We start from the raw sequence: 26,722 nt of genomic DNA on the forward strand, positions 1-26,722 counted from the left end.
AATAATTTTTTCGACGATTCCCGGTAAAGCCGGAACTAAGCCATGGCCCCTAGTGCTGGCGTTAACAACGGCGTGTGATCCTTAAGACGGCCAAAAACTCTTCCGGGACGCTTCCGGGAGCTCTTACCGTCTATGTGTAAACGGGGCTTAAGACTTATCATGAATGCTGCTCAAACACAGCCCAAACAGCTTTAACCACGGCACACATTTATTAACTGTGACACCACCTCAATGAAATGGTAAATTTTTTTTGACAAGTGACACTGCTGCACCATCTATAAAGCAAAGAGACTCTGAGTTGTGGCATGTAGTCTCTTTGTTTTATAGCACTTGCATATGTTTGAGTGTTATTGTCCATAGGAACAAGCCTTGCCCACCAGAAGTTGCAGACTTGTGAGCTACACAAAGGGTTAGGGTGCATTGTGGGTTTCATAAGTCTTTGTAAGTCTTTCATAAGTCACTATGAAGGTCAAACTGATCCTTGGAACACATTGTGCTCACAGTTAATCCACAAATAGGCATTTTGCCCCACATGCCACCATGTCACTGTGGCTTCTTTCAGGTTGACTTTCATCAGGTCCCAAAAGAGGAAGCGAGAAAAAGTAGGAACCCTTTCTTCTGAATCACTTCTGTTTTGTTTGAAGTTTCATGTTGACTGACCTGGCATAGCATTGGTCTTGGGAGTGCAAAATTTTGTTTTTGAATCTCACCAGCAGCCAAAGTTATGTCACTCACCAACTTATGAATGTAATAACTTCCAGAAAAAATAAACTGAAGAAACAGACGGCAAAGATATCAGACGGCAAAGATATCAGGCAACAGGGGATTTTTCACAACACTACCAGATTAAAATGGCAACCAGATGCCAAGACTGGAGATGTCAGATTCTATTAACGAGCAGTTTGTGATAAATCCAAACCGTGGCCATTGACTGAGTGGAAACACAAATCAAACAGATAAGGCTGGGGTTTATGGTTAGGGGAGGGAGAGGGTTAGGTTATGATTATGGGGAGGGGAAGGGGTAGAGTTTGAAATGGTAAAATTTAAAAAATGCATCATTAAAATGTGATTCATTTCATGAAGGGAGCATGAAAAAAGTGTGAGATTGGGCTGGTATGTGTGTAAAAGATGATTTGTATCAACATTAATCCTTAATCTATTCAGTTACTTGTGGCCTCTGAAACTGGACAGGCCTATATATGCAAATGTGCTATTTTTGTTAAATCATTTGAATTAAATCTGAAAGTCTACACACATCTTGTTTTTTTTCCCCCTTCCTCATTTCAACTCCATTATATTGGTGTATAGAGACAAAAATCGAAAATTCTTTTGAAATTTGTTTAAACTTTAAAATGATTTTACTTGTAATTGCAAAGTGTAGATATTAATAATGCATAACTTTTTGCTTGTATGGCTCATTTGATTTTGATTATTCAGAGTAGTAAATGCTGTAAACAGCTGCCAACACTGCTTTCCTCTGACAGTTGGTGACACATCAGCTCACTGCATCACAGAACAGAAAAATCTGGAGAACAGAGTGACTCATTACATTTTACGAAAAATCACGAAAACGGTTCATGCCATTTTGAATGTACTGTACTGTGCTACATTTCAGCAAAACTGCAATAAATGAAACAATATAGCAGTTATAGTGAGTTCTGTACCAAGAAAATGAATTGTCTTGTTTTCCTTAAGGAGGAAGAACAAGAAGCTTTTTTTCAGAATCACTTCTGCTTTTTTGAAGTATGATGTTAGATGCTTTTGCTCACAGAGGAAATGCTTCTCTTGAAGGAACAGAGGGCTCAGATTAGGCAGCAGTGATTTTTTTTTTTTAAGTTAACACCAGGTTTAAAAAGGCAACCACACATTGTGAGTGGAGATGGCGGATTATATTAATGATGAGTATGTGAGAAACTCAAGACACACACAAAGACAGAGACCAAATGGAGACACCATTCAAACAGGTAACATCTCTTCATGTTAAATCTTTTTGCCTGACTTAAGCATTCGACTGTGCTGTAAATGTAGTTGTTTGTATATCAATCATCTTTTATCATATTCACTTTGTAAATGACTTCTTAAAAATCAGTTTGGGAACCACTATACCAATAAACTATTATTATTTACTGGACTTACATTAATTGTGACAACTGTCATTACTGTTTTTTGCCAGACAGTGTTGGCCATGTTGGTTCAACACTACACCCACTCGATCAAGAGGAATCATTTGTTCTAGATCATTCCATGCAGATTGGGAGAAAATAATGAGAATTATGCAATGGATTTTTTTAAGTTGTGATCCCCATATGAACCGGTGACAAAGGGCAGCCCTGGTGGAGGCCAACGTGCACTGGAAACAGGTTTGACTTACTACCGGCAATGTGAACCAAGCTCCTGCTGCGGTCGTACAGGGACCAGATAGCCCTTAGCAAAGGACCCCGGACCACGTACTCCCGGAGCACTCCCCACAGGGTGCGCCGAGGGACACAGTCGAATGCCTTCTCCAGATCCACAAAACACATGTGGACTGGTTGGGCAAACTCCCATGAACCCTCGAGCACCTGATGGAGCGTGTAGAGCTGGTCCAGTGTGCCGCAACCAGGACGAAAACCACACTGCTCCTCCTGAATCTGAGGTTCGACCATCGGTCGAATTCTCCTCTCCAGTACTCTGGAATAGACCTTACCGGGCAGGCTGAGGAGTGTGATCCCTCAAACCTGTGTCAAACCTGTTTCCAGTGCACGTTGGCCTCCGCCAGGGCTGCCCTTTGTCACCGGTTCTGTTCATTATTTTTATGGACAGAATTTCTAGGCGCAGCCAGGGTGTAGAGGGGGTCTGGTTTGGGAACCACAGAATCTCGTCTCTGCTGTTTGCGGACGATGTGGTTCTGTTGGCTTCGTCAAATCAGGACCTTCAGCGTGCACTGGGGCGGTTTGCAGCCGAGTGTGAAGCGTCCGGGATGAAAATCAGCACCTCCAAATCCGAGGCCATGGTTCTCGACCGGAAAAAGGTGCTTTGCCCTCTTCAGGTCGGTGGAGTGTCCTTGCCTCAAGTGGAGGAGTTTAAGTATCTCGGGGTCTTGTTCACGAGTGAGGGACGGATGGAGCGTGAGATCGATAGACGGATCAGTGCAGCATCTGCAGTGATGCGGTCGCTGTATCGGACCGTCGTGGTGAAGAGACAGCTGAGTAGGGGGGCAAAGCTCTCGATTTACCGATCGATCTACGTTCCGATCCTCACCTATGGTCATGAGATTTGGCTCATGACTGAAAGAACGAGATCGCGAGTACAAGCGGCCGAGATGAGTTTCCTCCGCAGGGTGGCTGGGCGCTCCCTTAGAGATAGGGTGAGGAGCTCGGTCACTCAGGAGGAGCTCGGAGTCGAGCCGCTGCTCCTCCACGTCGAAAGGAGTCAGTTGAGGTGGCTCGGGCAATTTTTCCGGATGCCCCCTGGACGCCTCGCTGGAGAGGTGTTCCGGGCACGTCCCACTGGGAGGAGGCCCCGGGGAAGACCCAAGACACGCTGGAGGGACTACATCTCTTGACTGGCTTGGGAACACCTTGGGGTTCCCCCGGAGGAGCTGGAGGAGGTGTGTGTGGATCGGGAGGTCTGGGCGGCTTTGCTTGAGCTGCTGCCTCCGCGACCCGACTCCGGATAAAGCGGAAGAAAATGGATGGATGGATGGATGGTGATCCCCATATGTTATGTCTGAGCAATATTTAGAAAAAAATGTGGACATGCTTTTGATTTATCTTGCCCAAATCACAGTGAGACTGCATAAAATAATTATTTAATTCAATTCAAATTTATTTTGATTTAAAGGGAAACTTTCTGTCACATGTCAGTGACTTTATACAGTATAATACCTTGATAAATTGTAAAAAAGCAAATTGACATCATGACCATCCAGCCTGGAAAAACACTCTGTGATGTCAAGGTAAGTGCAGGATCATACCTTCATGCCAAGATTTGCTACATCCATGGCACCATGAGCCAGGGCATTCCCTTGGCCTTATCCAGCCACTGGGGTCCTCAACATGCAGGCACCTGTGTGCTGAATCATACATAGAGAAACATTCCACTTGACCAAAATGTTGAAGCTGATGCACTCACAATGCTCCCTCACCCATAGGTTTTCTTTTCTGAAGACCTGGTTTTAACCTTAACCCATTTTGTCCCACTGGCAACAACTGCTGCCAAATCACTGTCATTTTCTACTCACAATAAAAAAAATCTTAAAGATACTAATGCAACTTATATAAAAAATCTGGGCACAAACAAGTTAAATATGGCAAATTCAAATGTCATCTTCGTACTGCCTGACCAAACTCCCGCCCAATCTAGCGATGTGACTTGTATGGGATGAATGAAGCTCCCCAAATCTCATCGTAAGTTACGGCTATCAGGCTAACTTTGATTCAGTGTTTGACTACCACATTTGTGCAGACTGGCTGGTTATTTTTGTCAATGTCAATGTCAATGTCAAATTTATTTATATAGCACATTTAATACAGAAAAATTGTCCAAAGTGCTGCACACACCCAAAAAATAATAATAGTAATAATGAAAAACACAACAGGAACAAAATGGCTAAAATGATAATCATAACCAAATCAGGAATCGGCTAGCTTGAGTCAAAAGCCAGAGCAAACAAATGAGTTTTTAACTAAGACTTGAAGACGTTTAAAGACGGGGCCATACGGACATTCAAAGGAAGCCTGTTCCAGAGTCTCGGAGCTGCCACTGAAAATGCACGGTCTCCCCTAGTTTTCAGCCGGGATCTCGGCACTTCCAGAGTCAGTTGATTGGTCGATCTCATATTTCGACCTGGAGCATGAACCGACAGAAGCTCGGAGAGGTAGGAGGGAGCCAATCCATTTAAACATTTAAAAACCAACATCAACAACTTGAAATGAATCCTGTAACTGACTGGAAGCCAATGCAGAGAGGCCAGTACAGGAGTTATGTGGTCCTGCTTTCTGGTGCCCGTAAGCAACCGCGCTGCGGCGTTTTGGACCAATTGCAGACGGTGAATGGACATTTGATCTAGCCCACAATACAGGGAGTTACAATAGTCCAAACAACAGGTGACAAAAGCATGAATCACTCTCTCCAAGTCAGCCCGGGGCAAATAGGGTTTAACTTTACCCAGGAGACGAAGCTGAAAAAAGCTAGACTTAATTACAGAGTTAATTTGCTTTTTAAATTTAAAAGAACTGTCAAAGATGACACTAAGATTCCTAACAGACGGGTGGCAGTGGTTTTTGTATGAGTGACTTGGGTGTGGGCGTTAAAAACTATGACCAGCCCCATTAACTGTGGCAATATCAGTGAAACTAAAGTCACCTGCTAATTAGTACTAATGGCAATAAATTACATAATACTAAATATGACTGAATGGAAAAGCTGGAGCACCTACTTCATAGGTGGACTATTCTCAAAATTTACCTCATCTCAGGTCCATCTCAAAAGCCAGCTGAAACAGCTACGGCATGCATGGTGCAAGCACAGTCGTCAGTGAACAATCATGTTAATTTAACTGTCAACGTAGTCACTACACTTCCAACGTTATGTCTCTGTTACCTGATTATTCCACAGATGCTTGTGCATGCTCAGTCCTGTCCTCACAAGAAATCATCTCACTTCTGAGTACATCTTAAATTAAAAATGAGCAAAAATCTCAAACAAAAACTATTTTCACATTGTCATTATGGGTTATTGTGTGTAGAATACTGAGGGGAAAAATGAATTTCATCCATTTTGGAATAGGGCTGTAACATAGTAAAATGTGGAAAAAAGTGAAGCGTTGTGAATACTTTCCGGATGCACGGTATGTTTTGTGCTTAAGCCCATGTACCATAGGATGTTGAGATGATAGAGCCCTCTCTGTGTGATTCTTGCTAATGTGTGCCGTATGATGCATGTATGTTTATTTTGCAGAGAGAAGACTCTGTAAACTGGTCTACTTCAGCTTTGGCCCACTGTGCCTTCTACAAGCCATTCTTAATATTTCTTTGCGCCTCACAGGTGAAAAAGCTTTTTGTCTTTCAAAAATTTTTTCTTTTAACATGAATGATAAAATGATGCATCTTACTGTAAAAAATTACTATAATAAAAAATGGTTTCATTTGATCAACAATAACAAAAAACAAAACAGAAATAATATGTTTTCCTTTTAAAATTCATTATCCTTTCACAAAGAACCAACCTACTGTGGCAGCAACAACTTCACTAGTGAGCTACACCGGCTTCAAAACAGGGTCAGTGAACTCACCACTGAGCTAAAGAATGTGGAGAAAATAAAAGACTTGACAGGACCAGGTGAGCCATATTTATTTTATTAATTTCACCTACAAAATGAAAAGCAATGTAATAAAATATATATAAAATATCACAACAATCGCTATTGTTTTGCCCACTTAGGAATCTGAAAACACATTTTCCTAGTAAACATGGTGCAACTAAAAGACATCTGCTTGAGTACATAATAAATGTGTTTTAAGATTATAACAATTACATTTTGTCATCTTTTATACCCCCGTCACGCTATAGGCCAAATGCCATCCAAATTAAAATTCGACCTCCATTCAGGCAAAGTCGAGGTGCATTTGTAAACCTCAGACACCATTGTGAGTGCACTCCAAACAGTCAAGTACAGTTGTGCGGCCAGCCTGAATGTAGAGTACAAGGTCTCTACTTTCGCGGTGCATTCAAAGTGGAAAAATATCGAACGGCAGTCGAGGTGGACTCTGTGTTCTGACTGCATTCTAAAATTCTCACTGTGTCAAAACAGCATTCGGAACAGTTTGATTGCGAGAGACATTCGCCATGGTCAGGCACATCTAATCCTGCCGGCATGTTCCAGACTGCACCCGCTGTGCATCCTATTCGAGATGTGCAAATGAAATATTGTAATGTGCAAACTCTGTGGCTGCATTCATTTTGTGAAGTACTTGTAGATGTGAACATTGTGCAATCATACTGAAACACCATGTGTCACTGAGTTCATGCATGTCAGAAGTGTGGGGCAGCACAGACACCTGGACACTGTGCTAAATCCATAATAATCATATTGTCACAGATTCATTGTCAGTCCCTCTCATGGGTTAGATAATGTGTCTGTAATATTATGGTCATTGTAGCTGTAACACAATGTGCAAGTGCACTGTGCCGCACTGCTGTGCCACAGCATGTCAATGGGTTTCAGTGGCTTGTCCCAGCACAGCGCATTTGAACAGGGTGTCACAAATGTAATATGCATCATATGACCGATACATTGTCAGTCCATCTTATGACTGAGAAGATGTATCTGTACTATGCAGTGTGTGCAGCACCGGTAATAATGAATGTGCATGCCAGTGATCGGATGGCCGTAATGATCTGACCACATGCGTTTCCATACACTACAGCAATACGATCAATATGTAGAATTGACAGATAAAGTTGACAGGACTTGACATACCAAGGAGTTGAAGTGGAGAGGGTGAGCAGTTTTAAATACATGGTATCCACATCAGTGAGGACCTCACCTGGACACCGAACACCTCACAGCTGGTTAAGAAGGCCCAACAACACCTGAATTTCTTGAGGAAGCTGAGGAAGTTTGGCATGTCTCCCAAGAGCCTCAGCAACTTCTACAGCTAAGTTGTTGAGAGAATCATAACCAACTGCATCACAGCGTGGTACAGCAGCACTACGGCTGCATACTAGAGTGGTTAAGACTGCTGAGAGGATCACCATGACTCCACTGCCCTCTCTGCAGAGCGTCTAACCACCTCAGTCCACAGGAGAGCTGCCTCCATGCTGAAAGACCCCACCCAACACAGACTGTTGACACTTCTACCCTCAGGCCGGAGGTACAGAAGTGTGAAATGCAGAACATCAAACAGAAAAACTCTTTCTTCCCCTCTGCCACCAGACTCCTGAACAGTCACAATCATGGACTTCCTCATTACTGCACATTTTATACACACTTGCATTTTGCACAACTGTGTTGCACATTGCGCATTCCATTTTATATTGCACATTGCACATTACATTGTAGGTATCAGACACTTTTGCAAAGATCAGATATTTTTGCCATTATATTTTATACTTGTTGCATTTTTACGTTTACTATTTTTTTCATTCTTTTTATTATTTATATATAATTCAGCGCCAGTGTGGACAACAAAGAATTTTATTGCACAGAGAAAGTTGTTTCTTCTTGCTGTGTATGACACTTTGAATCTTGAACTTGTCCATCAAGCATAGATGATGATGATGTCTAAAGACCAGCATTCATAAAGTAACATTACTTTCTGCCTTGCAACTGGTAAATGTATCTTCGTCATTCAAATATGTGCATTACGTTCAGAGGAAGATGGGAAGATGGGACTCAACACCAAATTATTATATACAGAAAATATTTTACTTTGTAACAAAAGAAAAAAAATATGTTGTTAACCATTATTTCAAATACATGTTTCTGTTCTATGTCTGGTTTTGTTTTTGTTCTTAGGAATACATCAGGTGTTTCTTATTTTCATTGTTGTGCCTTTTTGTCATTTGTCCCAGAGCCAGGTGGTTGCGTAGTCTCACGCAAGTGTCCTACAGGGTGGACACGCATCAGAAACCAATGTTACTTCATCTCCACTCAGTCAAAGCCGTGGACGGAGAGTAGAGCTGACTGCCTCAGCAAAGGAGCTGACCTCGTGGTGATCAACAACCAGCGCAAACAGGTCTGACGCAAGAAAATACGTTATAAACTGTTTTGAAGGTTTTTTTAAGGGACACTCGCCATGTTCTTGTTCTCCACAGGTAGACTTGTATCAACTAGAGAATTTAAATGATGCATTCTGGATTGGACTGTTTTATGAAGAGACTTCTGGAATCTTCAAATGGGTGGATGGAACTGCTCTGAACACTTCGTAAGAGTTTCAAAATTAATTTTTTGTAGCTGTGCTCACTTGAATTACATCACTGTGATTTTGTTTGGGTGAATCTACCTCTGACAATGCTTGACTAGGCTACAGGACTGAAATCAAAGTTTTAACAACAATACCTCCACTGTTATTGTTACACTTTAAAATTAGAGGTTTGTCTGAACATCATTTAAATGGCATGGCTTCACCTTCTGCAAGCTACAGTGGCTTCAAGTGAGACAACAAACTGCTGATGGTTCCATAATAATACATCAGTCATTCAGCTTGTTCTCTTTAACCTCCAATGTTGTATTGTTCAAAGATATTGGCAGCAGGGCCAACCAGATCGGGGCCGTTTCCTGAAAGTGGAGAACTGCATTGAGATTTTTAAGCCCTTCCATATCCTGTCCAACTGGAATGACCTCAACTGTAACGTAAGGCGGCACTGGATATGTGAGAAGGATGCAGGCAGTGCAACGCCTACATAGCTGGAAGAAGTGTTTCAAATTGCTTTATATTAACATAAATAAATAAAGTATTTGTGCAGCAATACCTCATTTTTTTTAGAAAGCGATACTCTATGTTACTGTGTGCAGTACTGCTCATACAAGAGCTGCAATAATTAATTATTAAATTAATTGTCAACTACTTTGTTTATCAATTAATTGTTTTGAATCTTCTTTTTTTTTTTTTAAGTTTTTTTTAAATGTGAATATTTTCTGGTTTGTTTGCTCCTCCCTGACAGTAAACAGAATGGGATGATGACAAAACATTTGAGGATGTCATCTTATCCTTTGAGAAACACTGATCAATATATTTTACAGTTTTCTGACATTTTACGGTTTAATCACATCATCAACAGATTCATCAATAATGAAAATAACTGTTATAACCCCACATCAGAAAATGTTGGGATGATGTAGTGTTGGGATGTGAGTGGTTTATTGTAAAAATAATGATTAACACATCACTTTTACAGCCAGTTTTCTTTAGACAAGTTGGGATGGATACATGAGCATTTCCAAGTCACTGAATATGTTTTGGAAAAAAGTGGAGTTTAAAGAAACTGTAAGTAATTGCATTTTTCACTAATGTGCTTTTGGCTCCACTTGTCACCTGGAGGTTTACCTGATCCATGCAAGGCTTTCCACATGACATGTACACATGCACGGGCAGAGAAGCCTTGACGCAATCTTCCCCATGAGTCTAAAGGCCCTTTTCCACCGACCTGGTTTTGGTCCTGGTTCAGAGCAGTGCCAAATTTGTAAACCCAGGAGCAACACTTAAAACAGAGACAATGCTGTCTACATTTGTTGTTTTCCTGAAGTCTTTTCAAAAGTGATGCTGGGAACCAGGGACATATAACCAGGGACGTATTACCAGAGACGTAGGCAGTTGTTATGATCTGGACGCGGGTTGAGGAGCAATCCAGCGTCTGACTGAACCCAGCGCTAAATAACCAGAAGCAGTTCCAAAAGAAACAAATTAATTTTCTTCCCCCTGTGCTGTACACAAAATACAAAATAAATGAGTCTGGTGAGGTGAAGAGGCGGCGCGCTCTCTCAGCGCCTCAACGGATCGGAGCCCGAACGTTCTGGACTCAGGAGTTCCGCCGACACCCCCCAGGTGGCTTTTCCCAGGACTGTACTCTGTGAAGGAGGAACAGAGGTGAGGTTATTCAGTACTATTATCAAGAAAAACTATTTAGAGGCACACTTATCAGCAACACGTTCAGGTCTGATTTCAGACTTAATTCAAAAGAACAGCTGCTCACAGCTTGTGGAGGATTATCAATCCGCATGCCACAGCTGTGAGGAGCAAATGAGACAATTTTCTTCAATACTTAAATTTAGCTGCGCAAAAACACCATATTATATTCACAGATAAGCTTTTAAGGATAATCACCTCTGACGTGTGCTGACAGCGCTTGCCTCTCACCCTCATCCTCCTTCACAGGCGCAATGTCAGATTCTGGAGCGGCCCTCAGCGTCCCCAAACGGTCGTCACAAGGTCGTATTCTCCGCAATTAAGCCCAGATCACTGCTGGCTTAAATGCAGTTCTTCATCTCTTCATTGGTACCAGCTGAGAGTCCTTAGAACTGCACGTGAATGTCACAGGTGTCGTAGATCGTCCTGATTAGAGAATCGCACGTGAGTGCAACAGGTGCAGCAGATCACCGTGACAGAGGTGAGAGACTCTTCTGCAGCACATTCTCCCCAGAGATCAGCCCCAAACCACCTGGGAAGGAAAACAAACACAAAACCGCAAAACAGTGTCCAGCCAAGCCCCCCAACACACAACAGGCAGTGATGTAATGACATTGCTCCACTGTAGCTCGCAGTCTGTGGAAAATCAACCTGGTTCTTAGAAGGTTCAAAATAAAATCGACTCCAAACTGTCTTACACATCCAACTTGGTGCCACCACCTGGTTTCTTGTTAGTGGAAAAGAGGCCAGTTGTTCTTACTAGGTTCTTATCTCTTGGCACAGCCCAAAGTTGGTGCTATTCTGGAATGTAATTGGAACAGGCTTCTGACATTAGAACCAGTTCCTTGCACTTCCACAAACAAATAATTGAGACATATCTGCAACAACAGCAACCCTCTGTTCAATCCCTGCCACCTCGTTAACCTTTAACCATATTGATTTGTCTTATTATTTGGGTGAGGGATTTGACAAATAAGCAAACAGGACAGAGCAGGCACCCCTGTCTTGTCCTCAATCTCCAAAACAAAAAGTTGTCAAAGATCCCTGTTGATCTACGAGGTCTGTCCAAAAAGTAAAGGACCTTTTTATTTTTTCAAAAACTATATGGGTTTGAATCATGTGCGCTTGCATCAGCCAAGCTTGAACCTTCATGCGCATGCGTGAGTTTTTTCACACCTGTCAGTTGCATCATTCACCTGTGGGCAGGCTTTGAGTGAGCACTGGTCCAGCCCCTCGTCGGATTTTCATTGTCAGGGAAATGGCTGAGTGACTGCCGCTTTGCTCCATGAAAATTTTTTCAGAAACTGTGAGACAGCCAGGTGGAAACCATTCGCAAAATTCAGATGGCTTTTGGTGAAGATTCTATCGGCGTCACACAGATTAAGGACCATTAGAACTGGATTAAAGACGGCCCACACCGGCGGAGGCGCGCCGCGCTCCGAGCGGCCATCGACAGGCTGAAACGACCAGATCATTTTCAAAAGTGAAGGCTGTGTTGATCCGGCATGTCGTGTGACTACCAAAGAAATCGCAAGAAAAATGTGGACAGCAGCACTTTTGCGGCAACATTCCACTGTTACAGGAGATTTTGTAATGAAAGATGTGCGGAGGAATTCGCGGCGTCGGGACGGAACCGTTCATGGCGCACAACAACAAACAACGCCATGTGGAAGTCTCACAGGACATGTTGTGGCATGCCCAGCTGTTACACCAATTTCTCGGATACTCACTTGACTGAAAGCCACCGAAAGCCGTCTGAATCTTCCGAATGGTTTCCAACACGGAGGTGACCATAAACGACATGAAAAGGGGAATAAACCGGTAGATACAGAGGGCAATTGATTATGGGCCAGTTCTATCCAGGGTACCTGCGAGACTGTTGTGAGGCAAGAATACGGAGACCCTTTTCTAAATCCGATTTAGACATTCGGTTTGACCATTGGTTTGTGGATGGTAGCCCGATGTTAAACTGACGGAAACCCCGAGGAGACGTCAGAACTCCCTCCAAAATTGGACACGAACTGAACTGAGTTTGTAGCAGACTGGTTGGCTCACACTCTCACGAGCGCCACTAGCTTAGCTTATGGCAAGCTAAAGTGGACACTCTCGTTTTGGCCGAACTTCTAGCCAGTTTCGGGGTATTGTGTTAGTACGCACCCACAGCTGACATGCTTGATGAATTCCTGCGCAAAAAGTAGTTCCCAGATAATTGTCATAATTCCTGTGAGATAATGATTATATCTCATCTAAATTGATTCTAAACTTTACCAGTAATAAATTACAAAGATAACTGAAGAGTAGCCATAATAAATGTTTAAGAAACTTAAAGTTTATGAGCAACTTTGCTTGTTATCACTCAAGCACACTGTAAACATTGACACGATGGAGTTTGATGCAGAAGACTTCAGAAAGATATGATTGGAATGTTTTGATTACCATTTACAGTTGGCGATGAAAGAGTTGGGTGTTAAATTCAGAACAAGAAGCTGCACTGAAAGAGATCTATCTGGGAAGAGACACATTCTATGTGTTGTTGCTCCAACGAGAGCGGCACACTGAACAGGGTGGCGAAAGTAGGTCCAGTGAGCACAATCTGTGGGTGCGAGCTGTCCCACAAGTCCAAAATAACAGAGATGTCGGTCCAATGAGAGCGGCACTCTGACCAGGGTGTGGCTGCCTGTCGCTTGCTGATATCGTCATCATGAACCGCAAAAGGGACTGGCCTGTCGATACAGGGAGCATTGTGGGTAGTGTAGTTCAGGTTCACTTTGGATGTTACAGTGAGTGAGTCCGTTTGACACAAAAACTAAAACTAATTTTAACATTAATTTATTTTATTTCTTTGTGGCTGTAATTTAATTGCCAAGACTTGGTGGGGGAGAGGAGTTGTGTGTACAGAGGGAGGGACTTTTCTTCACGTTTAGACACCGTTTTCAATTAAAAAAAGGACGCTTTATGTGGATTATCGATTCAGATGAATCCCACAGAAACTAACAGGTAAGAATTTATATTTACTATGTGTATTTTACTCAGCCAATCAATTTTACTCAATTTTACTAAAATATGTTGTTGTTTAAGCCACAGAGTTCAAAGCGTGTGGAAAAAAGCAGCACAACTTTACTGCCCTGGGTCCTGGATAGCAACCACCCAGGTAGACAACCAGTCATCCCATTGTTTTGGAAGTAATTATCTATCTGTGACAACCAGGTGAAATGTGGGCTTAAACTTGGGCTTCCGCTCCCGCTGGGGGTCTCCCATTTCAGTCGTCTGGGATCATGCACAGAAAAACTGCACCACAAGACAAAGTATTACAACTGACATTGCGTCAAAATGTAATTTCTGCTCCTCATCTTAGTTCCTCTAAGAGACCTATCTGACTGGATGACAGAAATTGTGAGGGAAATTGCTTAATTTTGTGCGATATTCGCTGGCTTGTGCTCTTCCCTCACTTGACTTGCAGGGTGTTGCACAGCATCCTGCATGTCTTATGCATTGCGCCTGTATTGTGAACATTTCAAAGTTGGTGTGGTGATATCCATCCTCGCTACACAGTCCCACACACTCCCAGAGCCTTCGCAAGTATCAGGAAGCTCTCTGAATGTAGTCCCTGCAACTTATAAAGTGCAAGAATCATGAGAGAACTTTGTGAGGGGTTTACAATTGATGAAACCGCATTGTGATTGGAGACAGAAATGAGGAGCTGACATTCTCCATAGCAGGCATGCACGAGCTACTCTGGGAGCATACCAAAATAGCAGAGATGATTAGTGAGAGATAGTGCTTCTGGAAAAGAGTCCAACAGCCATAGCTCATGCTCAGCAGGCTGAACACACCTGTCTGCAGCAGCTGGGATTATCTTTTTTCTTCTAAATCAGAACCACAATGGGTAAAAGTCTGAAGCTGGCAGCCATAAGCCACGTGCATGCATGGTTAGTCAGTGCACACAGAGGTGGGCTTCAGCACAGCAGTAGACATCTGTCCATAAGAGTAGAGAAGCTTGAATCTTTGACTGGACTGGGTTGGTTGACGCGAGGACGTTTCACTTCTAATCGACTCTTGACTCTTGACTTCTTCTCTACAAGAGTCAAGACAGAAGTCAGACTACCAGAACAAGAATTTTAGCTGAGAAAGTTTCTGCGATTAGAAGTGAAACGTCCTCGCATCAAGCAACCCAGTCTAGTCGAAGATTCAAGCTTCTCTACTATGGAAACCACCTGGACAACTGAGAGCCTTCACAGAAACCGTCCATAAGAAGACATTCCATGTTATCCATGTGTGACGGTGGCAACCAGAACCTCTTTGCCACTGGACATTACATATTTCATCCTGCGGTTGATGACTGAACGTGATCCTTGCATGACGGTGGCAGCCAGGAGCTTTTCGGTGGCATGGACGACTGGACATTACATATTTCATCTGACAGTGGTGTTAGACTTCCATGAGTGTGCCACATGGCCACTCATGTGATATTATGCGGACATCATTACCACGAGTCCATGCGAAATGTTTGTACCACACTAAGATATCAATTGCGAATTTGTTACTCATTTGCATATTTGGCTGCTAATTTGGATCTCCAACTACTCTCTGACAGTCACAGCTGAGGGAGATAGGTGCCTCAGCAACAGCTTGTTTGACACAATGTCATACCAGCACTATCCAAAAGGTCATCCTAAGAGACCTAGTATCAAGGACATGCAGTCATCACTAGCAAGCACGAGTACCATAACAACATCGCCCCTTCAATCTTCTGCAAAGGTATCTGAGTCACCAAAGACCTCTGCTCACAATCTCATGATTCCTGAAGTTCTTCCCAGGAGTTTTTGATTTCAAAGGTTGAGGACCCAGAAACATGAATGTCTAGCAGGCGAGGTGCATCTCATCTGATCACAGAGTGACACCTTGGTTTGTGCTCTGAATGGACGGGGGTGTGGCAGCTGTTGAAATCTCAGGTCCTGGACATCAGAGCTGCAGAACACGCACTGTGTTTTGATGGACATGCGTGTGTAAGTGCTTGTTGTACTCACATCGAAAAACATAAAAGCATATATTGCTTCTGGAAAGGGCTGGAGAGCGCGCACATTGACAGTCTGTTCCAGCTGGACAGGACCGTCAGTTTATGTGGAGATGCAGCAGGTAATTTGAACATCACGTCTGTCTGACAGGCCAGTGAGAGGGGCACCGCAGGATCGTATGACAGGCCAACAGTAAGACAAATACGCCACAGTACAACAAATACGCCAGTTATCACAGCGCTTTTCTTCTGTTTTTTAGAAAATACATTTGTCTGCTTATTGATTTTAGCTATTTCACACTCCCATTATGAGATAGTGATTGTAGTGTAGTGGTAAAGTTTCCATCTGGTAATCAAGATGTGCGGGTTCAAATCATGTGAGTGGTGTTTCTTTTTTTTAACCAGGGTTATTTAACTGAGGGGTTCTGTATTGCGTCCCCCTTTACGCATTATTTATATCAACCCAGTGACATTCACTAATTATACAGCTGGTTTTTATTTCATTTTCCTCCACATCAGCAGCGCAACGTGGTGCAGCTCATCCCATGGAACACAATGCGAGCAGCTGCAGCAGCTGACACTGTATTCCTGCTCGACAGACACTGTTGCATGCATGAACCATCGCGCCAGCGTCATGCACGCATGCCCGTCGGCACAATGTTTTGTGGTGCGCTCATGCGACTCTACCGCAGTGTGTCGCCCTGGAGTTGTACACAAATCATCCAATTCACACTGTGTGAAGTGGCCCTAACCGTTGTTTTTCCTGGCAACTGTGAAATCCCAACCGGAATGTTTGGGAGAATAAATTTCAAAAGACTTTGTTTCAAAGCTGCAGTGTGGGAACATTAGGTTTAATTAAGACAGTAATCACAGATGAGCTGGTGTCTCAAATGTCTTAAAGACATTTGAGCTCTGTGATTTTATTGCATTTTTTGGGTGGGAGTAGATTTATTATTTTGATGTGCAGTTTTGTTTTATTTATTTTGCATATTTAAATACTTTTAAATATGGGGAGGTGATGGTCTAGTGGTTAAGCGTTGGGCTTGAGTCCAGAGGATCCTCAGTTCAAATCCCAACCTGACTGGAAAATCACTTAGGGCCCTTGGACAAGGTCCCTAATCCCCAAGTTGCTTCCGGTATGTATTGAATGCCTTGTATGGCAGCACCCTGACATCGGTGTGTGAGTGTGTTTGTGTGAATGAGTGAATGTGAGGGATCATTGTAAAGCACTTTGAGCATCTGATGCAGATGGAAAAGCGCTATATAAATGCAGTCCATTTACAAAGCTTTCTCTTATCGTGCACCTGCTTTGTGGAATGAGCTCCCTGCATCAGTCAAGTCAGATTCTGTAGAGATTTTCCTGTCCAGACTTATTTTCCCTTTCGTTCAGCTAGTATACAGGCATAGTATGGTACTATGCTTTCTACCCTTTTAAATGCATTTTATTTGTAAACAGAATCTTCTATTCCCTAATACCTATCTGTGGTGCAAATCTGGTGAGAATCCATGAAGTACATTTGAAATAGTCCTTCAAAACCTACATAAATCTTGATCCAGAATCCGGATCACCTCCAAAATTCAGTGGAGTCTTTCATGAAATGTGGTGAGTATTCGTGAAGTAGTTTTGACGTAATCCTTCAAAGCCTATATAAAGTGAAACCTGACCCACAATCGGATCTAGATCCGGATCACCTCCCAAATTTAATGGAGTCTTCTATGGTTGAATATGCGTCTGTGTTGAAAATTTCAAAATCCGTGCAGTGGTTTTGATGTACTCCTGCTAACAGACAGACAAACAAACAAATATATAAACACCAATGATTTAATTGCGTCTGTAGTGTCAAAATTATTCATTTAATGTCTTACAGATAGCCTGCTTAAAACATTTACTTTTGCTTCTAAACTCTATTCATTGTCTTTATGTAACATTGCAGCATTGCAGCTGCACTGATAAAACTCACAGTCTATTCTCCAAGGCTGAAAACTGTTCAGCAAGAGTTTTCATGGGAAACTCGAAATATGCCTCATACCTGGTGTTGATGGAGGAGGAACCGACCGGTTTGGGTTAGTGCAGCATTTCCACCAACCGTGGGCATTGTGTCAACAACACAGCACCTGTGAGCAAGGCTGTTTTTTTTGTTGTGGAAATTAAAACTGACCGGTTGACAACAGGCATCGCAGGTTAAAATAAGACTTTATTTTAACTGAGTTTGGGCCTTTGCTGGAGACCTGTGGTTTTCTGAGTTATGTAGGAGTCACACAAAAAACAATTCTGAGCTGTAGGAAAAAACACACTTCTGTGTGTTATCTCTGAGTTGTATGAGAATTTTAATTCTCTGACCTGTAGTCAATAAAAAAGTATTATTGCTGAGTGTAGGGGTCATTGAGGTGACTCTGAGGTAGGACACTGATTTGGTGTCTGAGCAAAAAGGAGGACCTTAAGCTGAAATCAACTGGACATATTAAAAGGAAATTCATCGTATGCTGTGTGGTCAAATTAATGTGATTTAAGAGATAAAAACAAAAACAGTGAAAAAATGTTCACTGGTTTTTCACTGACTACCTTAAAATAGTTAAAGAGTTGGGCTTGAGACCAGAGGATCTTTGATTCAAATCCCAGCCTGACTGGAAAATCACTAAGGGCCCAAAGGCAATGTCCTTAATCCCTTGGTTGCTCCCGGTGTGCAGTGAATACCTTGTATGGCAGCACCCTCACATCGGGGTGAATGCGAGGCATTATTTGTAAACTGCTTTGAGCGTCTGATGCAGATGGAAAAGCGATATATAAATGCAGTCCATTTAAACGTTGACAAGAAGGATTCAGATGAAAAAAAGAAAACACACACAAACACCCGCGGGACAAAACATTATCACCTATTAATCCTTTTCTCTCTCTCACCCCACCCAACCTGAGCCTTGTTGGTCTGAGGTCAAAAGGTTAAAGTCCGCAAGGGGAAGCCTGGTGTTCTGTTTATTGCCGGCCCCAGCCAGATCCACCAGCTGCAGCCTCGCTACAGGAGAACTGACTAGTTTCTGTCAAGCCTGGAGACTGACAGGTGAAGAACTGACCAGCCTCTTAAAGACACTCGTTCCAGTCCAACAATGTGAGAAATCCAGGCTGTGGCTGAATGACAAGCAGCACAAAGACTGAGAGCGGAGATGGTCACCTGGGATAACATCAGTCATTCATTCATTGTTCAGCGAGGATTTTCATGGGAAACTTGGAACTTTCATATTCTGGTAAATGCGTACGTGACTGTTTGCAGAAACCCTTTCTCTGCATGTACAAAACAGCTCCCTCAGAAATGCTGTGCACAAAAAATCCTGCTGTTCAGATTTTTGACTTTGCGTGTGTCTTCGAGGCCTCAAATTAAAAGCCTGTTATTTAATCTGCCAATTCTTTGACTTTATTTCCACAAACAGCCTCAGACACTTTGACTTAACAATCATTTTTGCCTCCACACGTCCTTGGCGGATGTAATTAAATCCACACAGGGTGAACAATGCACAAATTACAGCACTTTTTATATGTGGTTACCTATTTTAACTTACCAAAATTAACTGGACAATTCATTTGTTTTCAAAAGCTTATCTGGGTCATGTGGCAGTCGACCAAGCAGGTCATCCCACACGTCCCTTTCTTTGGCCACATCTTTTAACTCTTCCTGGGCGATTCTGAAGCATTCTCAAGCCAGCTGGGAAACAAAACCTCTCCAGCATGCTTTGGGTGTTTCTTGGGGTCTCTTCCTGGTTGTCTGCCAAGGGAGACAAACGGGGAAACCTCACCAGATGCCCGAACAACCTAAGTTGGCTCCTTTTGATGTGAAGAAGCAATGCCTCTACTTTGAGTCCCTCCCAGATATTCAAATTTCTCACCCTCTTCAGGGGTATAAGCCTAGACACCTGATGCATGAAGCTTATTTTCACTGCTTGTATGCACTGTTATATTCCATCATTGTTATTCCATCATTATTTCAGCACCAACATATCATATCAGACCATTAGTAAACAAAACATTGTCAGTGTTCAAATATTTAACGATGTGTGGGTTTCCTCTCTGAGGTGTTCTCTCACCTGTTCCTCTTCGGTATTGATAATGATCAAGTCAGCTCCTTTTCCCTGACAGTCCTTTCTGCTCTCCTTCCAGGTCTTCTTTTCAGTGGATATATAGTAGCAGCTGTTGCCAAACTTGAAACCCTTCTTTGCACAAATTTATCACTGTCCCCAGTTTAGAAAAACAAAACAAAAATTCATTAAGCACAGCAAATTACCTTCAACCACAGAACTAAACTCGTACGTCAATGAGTGAAATGGATCTCAGGATGGAGAATTATTAATTACATTGGAGCTGTTGCTGAATATCATCTCTGTGTTTTGTCAGGTTTTGGTTTCTGGACTGTAACTGGGCTTTCTCCATCTCACACTCACTGCTCCTCTTGTTGACTGAGAAACAACAAAGTCAGAAGCATTGACACGTGCTGCAGCATGACTGTTTTGTTTCTGAATACTCACATATGAAAACTAAAGCAGTGAGGGCGAACAGCAGAAGAACACAGATCAGGACTAGAAAGACAGCAGCGACTCTCCACACACGCTTTTTTTGCGTATCCATCACCTTAAAATAGAAGAAAAACGTTTATAAAATCTTATGAAGTTTCTTATACCAATGATCCATTCAATCACAAACATTTTACTGATCATATGAGCTGTAAACATGTTTTGAGCCATATTTTGCTTGACCTTGAATATTTGCTCCACAATGCAATAATCGGAAAAACACTAGTTTATTTTGATCACACCCTCACACACACAGTCACCCACATACACAGGCCAGACAACTCTGAAAGAGTATACAGGCATCTGAGGTTGTGAATGGAGAAACTCTGCAGAGTGCAGCCTTTGTATGTTGCATCAGATTCGACCTGCAAAATTTCAGATGCAGTTTGCCAGAAGACACATGGGAAAGTCAAGCCTAGATTTGATCTGTTTTCCTGATTTACAATCCTTCTCTGCTCCACTCCACATGATGCGACAGACAAATGTTGCACCACTCACAATTTCTCCACTCACATCCACATGAGCTGTAATTCTTTCAGAGCTGTTTGGTGTCTTGGTGACTTCCCTCAGTAGTCTGCAACAACTTGCAAATGGCATCTGTGAGGGAATTTGTGAATTGTACACAGCTGTTTGCCATCTCCTCTCAAAGGTCGCAGAGCGGTGCCTGCATCTTGATTAATTTTTGAACAGATCAAAAATTTGCATGAAAACTTCCACACGAGATAGTCAGGCGCGTGTCTTGTACCCCTCTCCATATAGTCTCCGCAATTCAGAATGTTCACAACATGTGACGCAACTTGGAGTTGACACACACTTTTCCTTTTATGTGATTGAAGAGGAACAGCACTTCTGTAAACAGCCAAGCTGGCACCCATCCACCAATCATGTATGTCAGCAGTGGGCTACGATGTGGCTTTTATGAAGGAGTGGCTTCTGTCTGGCCACTCTACCACATAGGCCTGATTGCTGGACTGCCGCAGAGATGGTTGTCCTTTTGGAAGGGTCTCCTCTCTCCAGAGAGGAATGCTGGAGCTGTGAAAGAGTGACCTTCGGGTTCTCTGTCACATCTGACGAAGGCCCTTCTCCCCTAATCAGTCAGTTTAGATGGGCGGCCAGCTCTAGGAAGAGCCCTGGTGGATCTGAAAATCTTCCATTTATGGATGATGAAGGCCACTGTGCTCATTAGGGCCTTCAAAACAACAAAAATGCTTCTTTGCCCATCCCCAGATTTGTGCCTCGAGTCAATCCGAGACAATCCCTTTGACGTCATGCTTGGTTTGTGCTCTGACATGCACTGTCAACTGTGGGACCTTATATGTAGACAGGTCTATGCCTTTCCAAATCATGTCCAATAAACTGAATTTACTCCACGTGGATTTGAATTAAGCTGGAGAAACATCTCAAGGATGATCAGTGTAAACAGGATGCTCCTGAGCTCAGTTCTGAGCTTCATGGCAAAGGCTGTGAATACTTATGTACACATGATTTCTTAGTTTTTTTTTTTCTAAAAACTTTGCAAAAATCTAAAAAACAAAAACTTTTTTCACATTGTCATTATGGGGTATTGTGTGTAGATGATTGAGGGAGGGAAAATGAATTTCATCCATTTAGAAATAAGGCTGTAACATAACAAAATGTGAAAAGTGCTGTGAATACTTTCCGAATGCATTGCAGCTGCACAGTAAAATCATCAGTGTAAAACTAACACTGACAATGTGAAATTAACACTGACAGTGTACATTTGGTCCTGCTCTGGACAGAGTGGAACCATATGTTCACTGCCAGTATTAATTTAACAGTGATTTTACTGTGTAGAGGTGTGAGGTACAAGACGGTGGTTTAAAAAAAAAAAAACAGACGTACTTTGCAGAAGGCTTGAAACTGAGTAATGTCTTCACACAGAACTGTGTAACACAAATACAGTCTGTTCCTTATTGTTAGATAGATTTTAATTTAAATTCCAACTCAAAGGGAAAAGAGTTTGCCTTGAGTACTGTGCAGTTAGGTATTGTGTTCATGAGTTAAAACCACCAGTGGAGGAAAGCACAGTCTCTCCTGCAATTTACCAAATTGTGTGTGTATACCTTTAAAAAGGCTCACACAGTTGATTACATGAGCACACGATACAGTCTGCAATATGAATGTGCCTGTTCACCTGAAGGTGAAGTAGCATGGATCACGTCTTCATTCGTATAGATGTAATCTGAAGATTTTAACACCTTTCTGCTGTTGCTGTCATGACTTGAGGCCTCTCCACATTGCCACAGATATTCCATTCTTCATTCATTATGGTCAACGACTGTATAAGGTTGATTTTTGATAGATGGTGCTATCGTGTCCCACTATCATACATGTCAACCCCTTTGAGAGTCCACCTGTCTAACCAAGTGAGAAAATCTATAAAATCAGCAAAAATCCTTATAACCTCCAAATCGCACCAAAATCAGTTTTATTACAGTACACACAACTGCATAACGGTATCACGTAACTGGGTTTTTGTCCACATATTATGAGTTGCCACAATGACATTAAAGTCAGGATCATTAGTATTTTCTCCACAGTTGAATTTCAAACAAACAATAGAGATCTAGTATTCATGCGTCAAGTTGAATTTTATAGGAATGTATGTGTCAAATTTAGTTATTTTTTACAGAAACAAGAACTGTGTGTCACTAGTGGGAATACATTAATAAAATCATGAAAAATAAATCAAATATAATGAACAAAATAAAACATACCTCAGAACTTCATCAAGTGTATCAAAAATCACCTCGCCAGTGCCGATGTTGCAGACGGGCATGTGAATGAGCCTTGACTTCGCTCCGTGTGTTTATTAGGGATGGGCATCGATAAGATTTTATCGATACATTTATCGATTTCACTTATCGATCCGATTCCTTATCGACACCTCCTGTGATTTTTTTTTTTGTGTGTACTAAAAGTAGGCTTTACAGGTTTTCGATGTCAGCAGGTCAAAGAGCTTTTTCTTATTGTGCACCCGCTCTGTGGAACAGTCTTCATGCGACCGTGAGGCAGTTGGAGTCTGTGGACATTTTTAAGTCAAGACTTAAAGCCTATTTTCATTATCTTTCTTATGAATAGTTTTTATTTTTTATCTGTTTTATTCTTTTACTTCTGTTTTTAATTATGTATTGGAATTTTTTAAATTTTTATTTATTTATTTAAATTTTTTTATGTTGAACTGTTCTATGTGAGGTGCCTTGAGATGACTTTTGTTGTGATTTGGTGCTTTATAAGCCGATTAAATTGAAACTGAATTGAACAACATTTTTTTGAGTCTTAAAGTAAATAAATATGAATTTGGTCACAGGATCCTTAAACTTTGGACATAATAAACTTTACATAAAATCTAAATAGAAATAAACAAAATCTTTTGTCAAAAGCATTTCCTTTCAGACATTTTGGCATGAATGTCTTTCCATATTTCTGAGCTGGCTGTGCTGTACGTCAGCATCAGTTTAATTCATAAAGAACACAGGACTTCTCGATTGTAGTTTATTTTCTGTATTACAGCGTTTGGAAAGAGGTGTCATTTTATTTAAAGCGGCAATTTTGTGTCAACGGAACGGAGGATGACTCGTTTCTTGACTACAACATGACAAGAGTCCCAGTTAGTGACTTTAATCCACACAAAAGCGACTCATGATATTTTAATGGCTTTGAGAGGAGTTAAGAAGCGGACTTGCCGCTTCTGAAGAGCAGTGAATCAAAGAACCATGAGCCAGTGGTTCGAAGCATTGCTTCAATGGCTCACGCATCAAAGTGGAATCGCGTTGCAGAAACGGTTGATTACAGACCCGCTGCAGACCAAACCCTGAATATCTGTAAGACTTTATTTGTACGTCCGTATGACTCTGAAACTTGGAAAAATACATATAATTTACGGACAATCCATATAGTTTGACATGTATGCGCTATCTGATAATCAAAACTTACAAAAACAGAAACTGTCATCTCAGCGACACACACTTCTCTTTTTACAGGAAACTGAGGGCTGAGTGATAAATTATTTTGGTCGATAACATTTTTGTGTGGCAGCTGCTTAGAGGTTCTTTCTGTTTTTTAAAGCTAAATTTGCAGCTCATAACTCTCACTGAAATCTACATAAATAATCCCAGCAGACACACATGGTTGATAGTTGTCTTTTCAATTATTCATCCGTGCATCCTGTTTCTGCTGATCATCCTTGAGATGTTTCTACAGCTTAATTGGAGTCCATCTGAAGTAAATTCATTGATTGGACATGATTTGGAAAGGCACACACCTGCACACCTGTCTACATATAAGGTCCCACAGTTGACAGTGCATGTCAGAGCACAAACCAAGCATGAAGTCAAAGGGATTGTCTATAGACCTCCAAGACAGGACTTTCTTGAGGCACAAATCTGGGGAAGGGTACAGAAGCATTTCTGCTGCTTTGAAGGTCCCAATGAGCACAGTGGCCTCAATCATCTGTAAATAGATTGGATCCACCAGGACTCTTCCTAGAGGTGACCACCTGTCTAAACTAAGTGATCGGGGGAGAAAGGCCTTAGAGAGGTGACCAAGAACCCAATGGTCACTCTGCCAGCACTCCAGCATTTATCTGTGGAGAGAGGAGTACATACCAGAAGGACAACCAGGAGCAGTCCACGAATCAGGCCTGTACGGTAGAGTAGCCAGACAGAAGCCACGCCTCAGCAAATGGCACATGGCACCTGGAATTTGACAAAAGGCACCTGAAGGACTCTCAGACCATGAGAAACAAAATTCTCTGGTCTGATAAGACAAAGATTGAACACTTTGGCGTAAATGCCAGGCGTCAGTTTGGAGGAAACCAGGCAGCATCCCTACAGTGAATCATGGTGGTGGCAGCATCATGCTGTGGGGATGTTTTTCTGTGACAGGAACTGGGAGACTAGTCAGGATTGAGGGGAAGATGAATGCGGCAATGTACAGACATCCTGGATGAAAACCTGCTCCAGAGCAATCTTCTCAAACCTCAAACTGGGGTGATGGTTCATCTTTTAGCAGGACAGCGACCCTAAGCACACAGCCAAGATATCAAAGGAGTGGTTTCAGGACAACTCTGTGAATGTCCTTGAGTGTTACCAAGCAGAGCCCAGGCCTGAATCTGATTGAACATCTCTAGAGAGATCTGAAAATGGCTGTGCACCGATGCTCTCCATACCACCTGATGAGAGCTTGAGAGAGAGCTTCAGCTTGAGATTTAGATCGCGACACAGCACTGAGTTGGCACTTTTAAAAGTTGATAATGACATCCCTTTATTGCATGCAGGGAATCCTGCTGTGCTGGTTCTGTTGGACCTCACAGCAGCTTTTGATACTGTGGATCACACTCTCGGTTAGAACATTTTATTGGAAACCAGGATACTGCACTTAAGTGGTTTAGATCGTATTTGGCTGAAAGGGGTTTTTCTGTTATGATTGGTGACCTCTCCTAATCAACTGCTACTCTGTGTTGTGGTGTGCCACAGGGTTCTATTCTTGGGCCTATTCTATTTATTTATACATTTTGCCATTGGGGTCAATTATAGCTCAGCACAGCCTGTCCTTTCGTTGCATCTTTGAATCTTTGATTCTTTGATTTGTTAATTAAAAAAAATCAATAAGATTACTTCACAACAAGCACTCTTGTCCACCTAATTTTCCACATATTCAACATTTGGGATTGTCGATAGAATCTTAAGTTTAAGTGTATGGTCTCATTACTTTTTGAGATAATAACGGATAAAAATGCTTTCAGAGTCCAAAATGTCCAAATTTTCATGAATCTCCCAACTTCAGAAGGCAATTTCTTACTAACTGCAGAGAGTCTGCTTGTGTAACTTTTGTGGAAGAAGTTTAATTTTTTAACTTAATGAAGACCACAATAGAAAATTACCTATGATACTGGAATGGAAGTCAGTTTCTAAGCTCTTCCTGAGAGCTAGCCTGTGGCCTAAGTGGGTCAGGTCAGAAGTAATCTCAAATTCTCACAGACACACTCTCTCCTGGAATCTGTTTGCATGATGGCGTTCGAAAGAAAAGACATTTGCTATCGAATTCTGCCCAGATACTGTAAACATGTCCTCTTCATTAAAATGAGCAGTGATTTTGTAACATGCTACAAAAAAACCTACATTATAATGCTTGGATTTCAGTAGAAACTAAATGTTGTCAGTTATGTGAAGTTTGAAGCTTCTTTCAGATGGCTGAATATATATATATATATATATATATATATATATATATACGAGGTCTATTAGAAAAGTATCCGACCTTATTATTTTTTCAAAAACCATATGGATTTGAATCACGTGTGATTACATCAGACATGCTTGAACCCTCGTGGGCATGCGAGAGTTTTTTCACGCCTGTCGGTTATGTCATTCGCCTGTGGGCAGTCTTTGAGTGAGGAGTCGTCCACCCGCTCGTCGATTTTTTTTTGTGTTCGGAATGGCTCAGAGACTGTTGCTTTGTTTGATTAATTTTTTTCAAAACTGTAAGGCACAACTGAGTGGACACCATTCAATAAATT

General features: G+C 41.9%; 1 protein-coding gene across 2 annotated transcripts; it reads left to right on the forward strand.

Moving 5' to 3' along the window:
* The first annotated feature begins 1,784 nt into the window (after nucleotides 1-1,784).
* Nucleotides 1,785-9,455, forward strand: LOC117526896 (C-type lectin domain family 4 member E-like). 2 transcript variants are annotated; one of them, XM_034188977.1, is made up of 6 exons: nucleotides 1,785-1,964; nucleotides 5,941-6,027; nucleotides 6,202-6,321; nucleotides 8,557-8,720; nucleotides 8,800-8,909; nucleotides 9,226-9,455. In XM_034188977.1, exons 1-6 carry the CDS (start codon nucleotides 1,880-1,882, stop codon nucleotides 9,389-9,391), a joined length of 732 nt encoding a protein of 243 aa, XP_034044868.1. In that variant the 5' UTR covers nucleotides 1,785-1,879; the 3' UTR covers nucleotides 9,392-9,455. The 2 variants fall into 2 exon arrangements, with proteins under 2 accessions (XP_034044868.1, XP_034044869.1); XM_034188978.1 differs by lacking the exon at nucleotides 6,202-6,321.
* Nucleotides 9,456-26,722: the final 17,267 nt, after the last annotated feature.

The sequence above is a fragment of the Thalassophryne amazonica genome, chromosome 15 (assembly GCF_902500255.1).
Source record: "Thalassophryne amazonica chromosome 15, fThaAma1.1, whole genome shotgun sequence".
Taxonomy (NCBI): Eukaryota; Metazoa; Chordata; class Actinopteri; order Batrachoidiformes; family Batrachoididae; genus Thalassophryne; species Thalassophryne amazonica.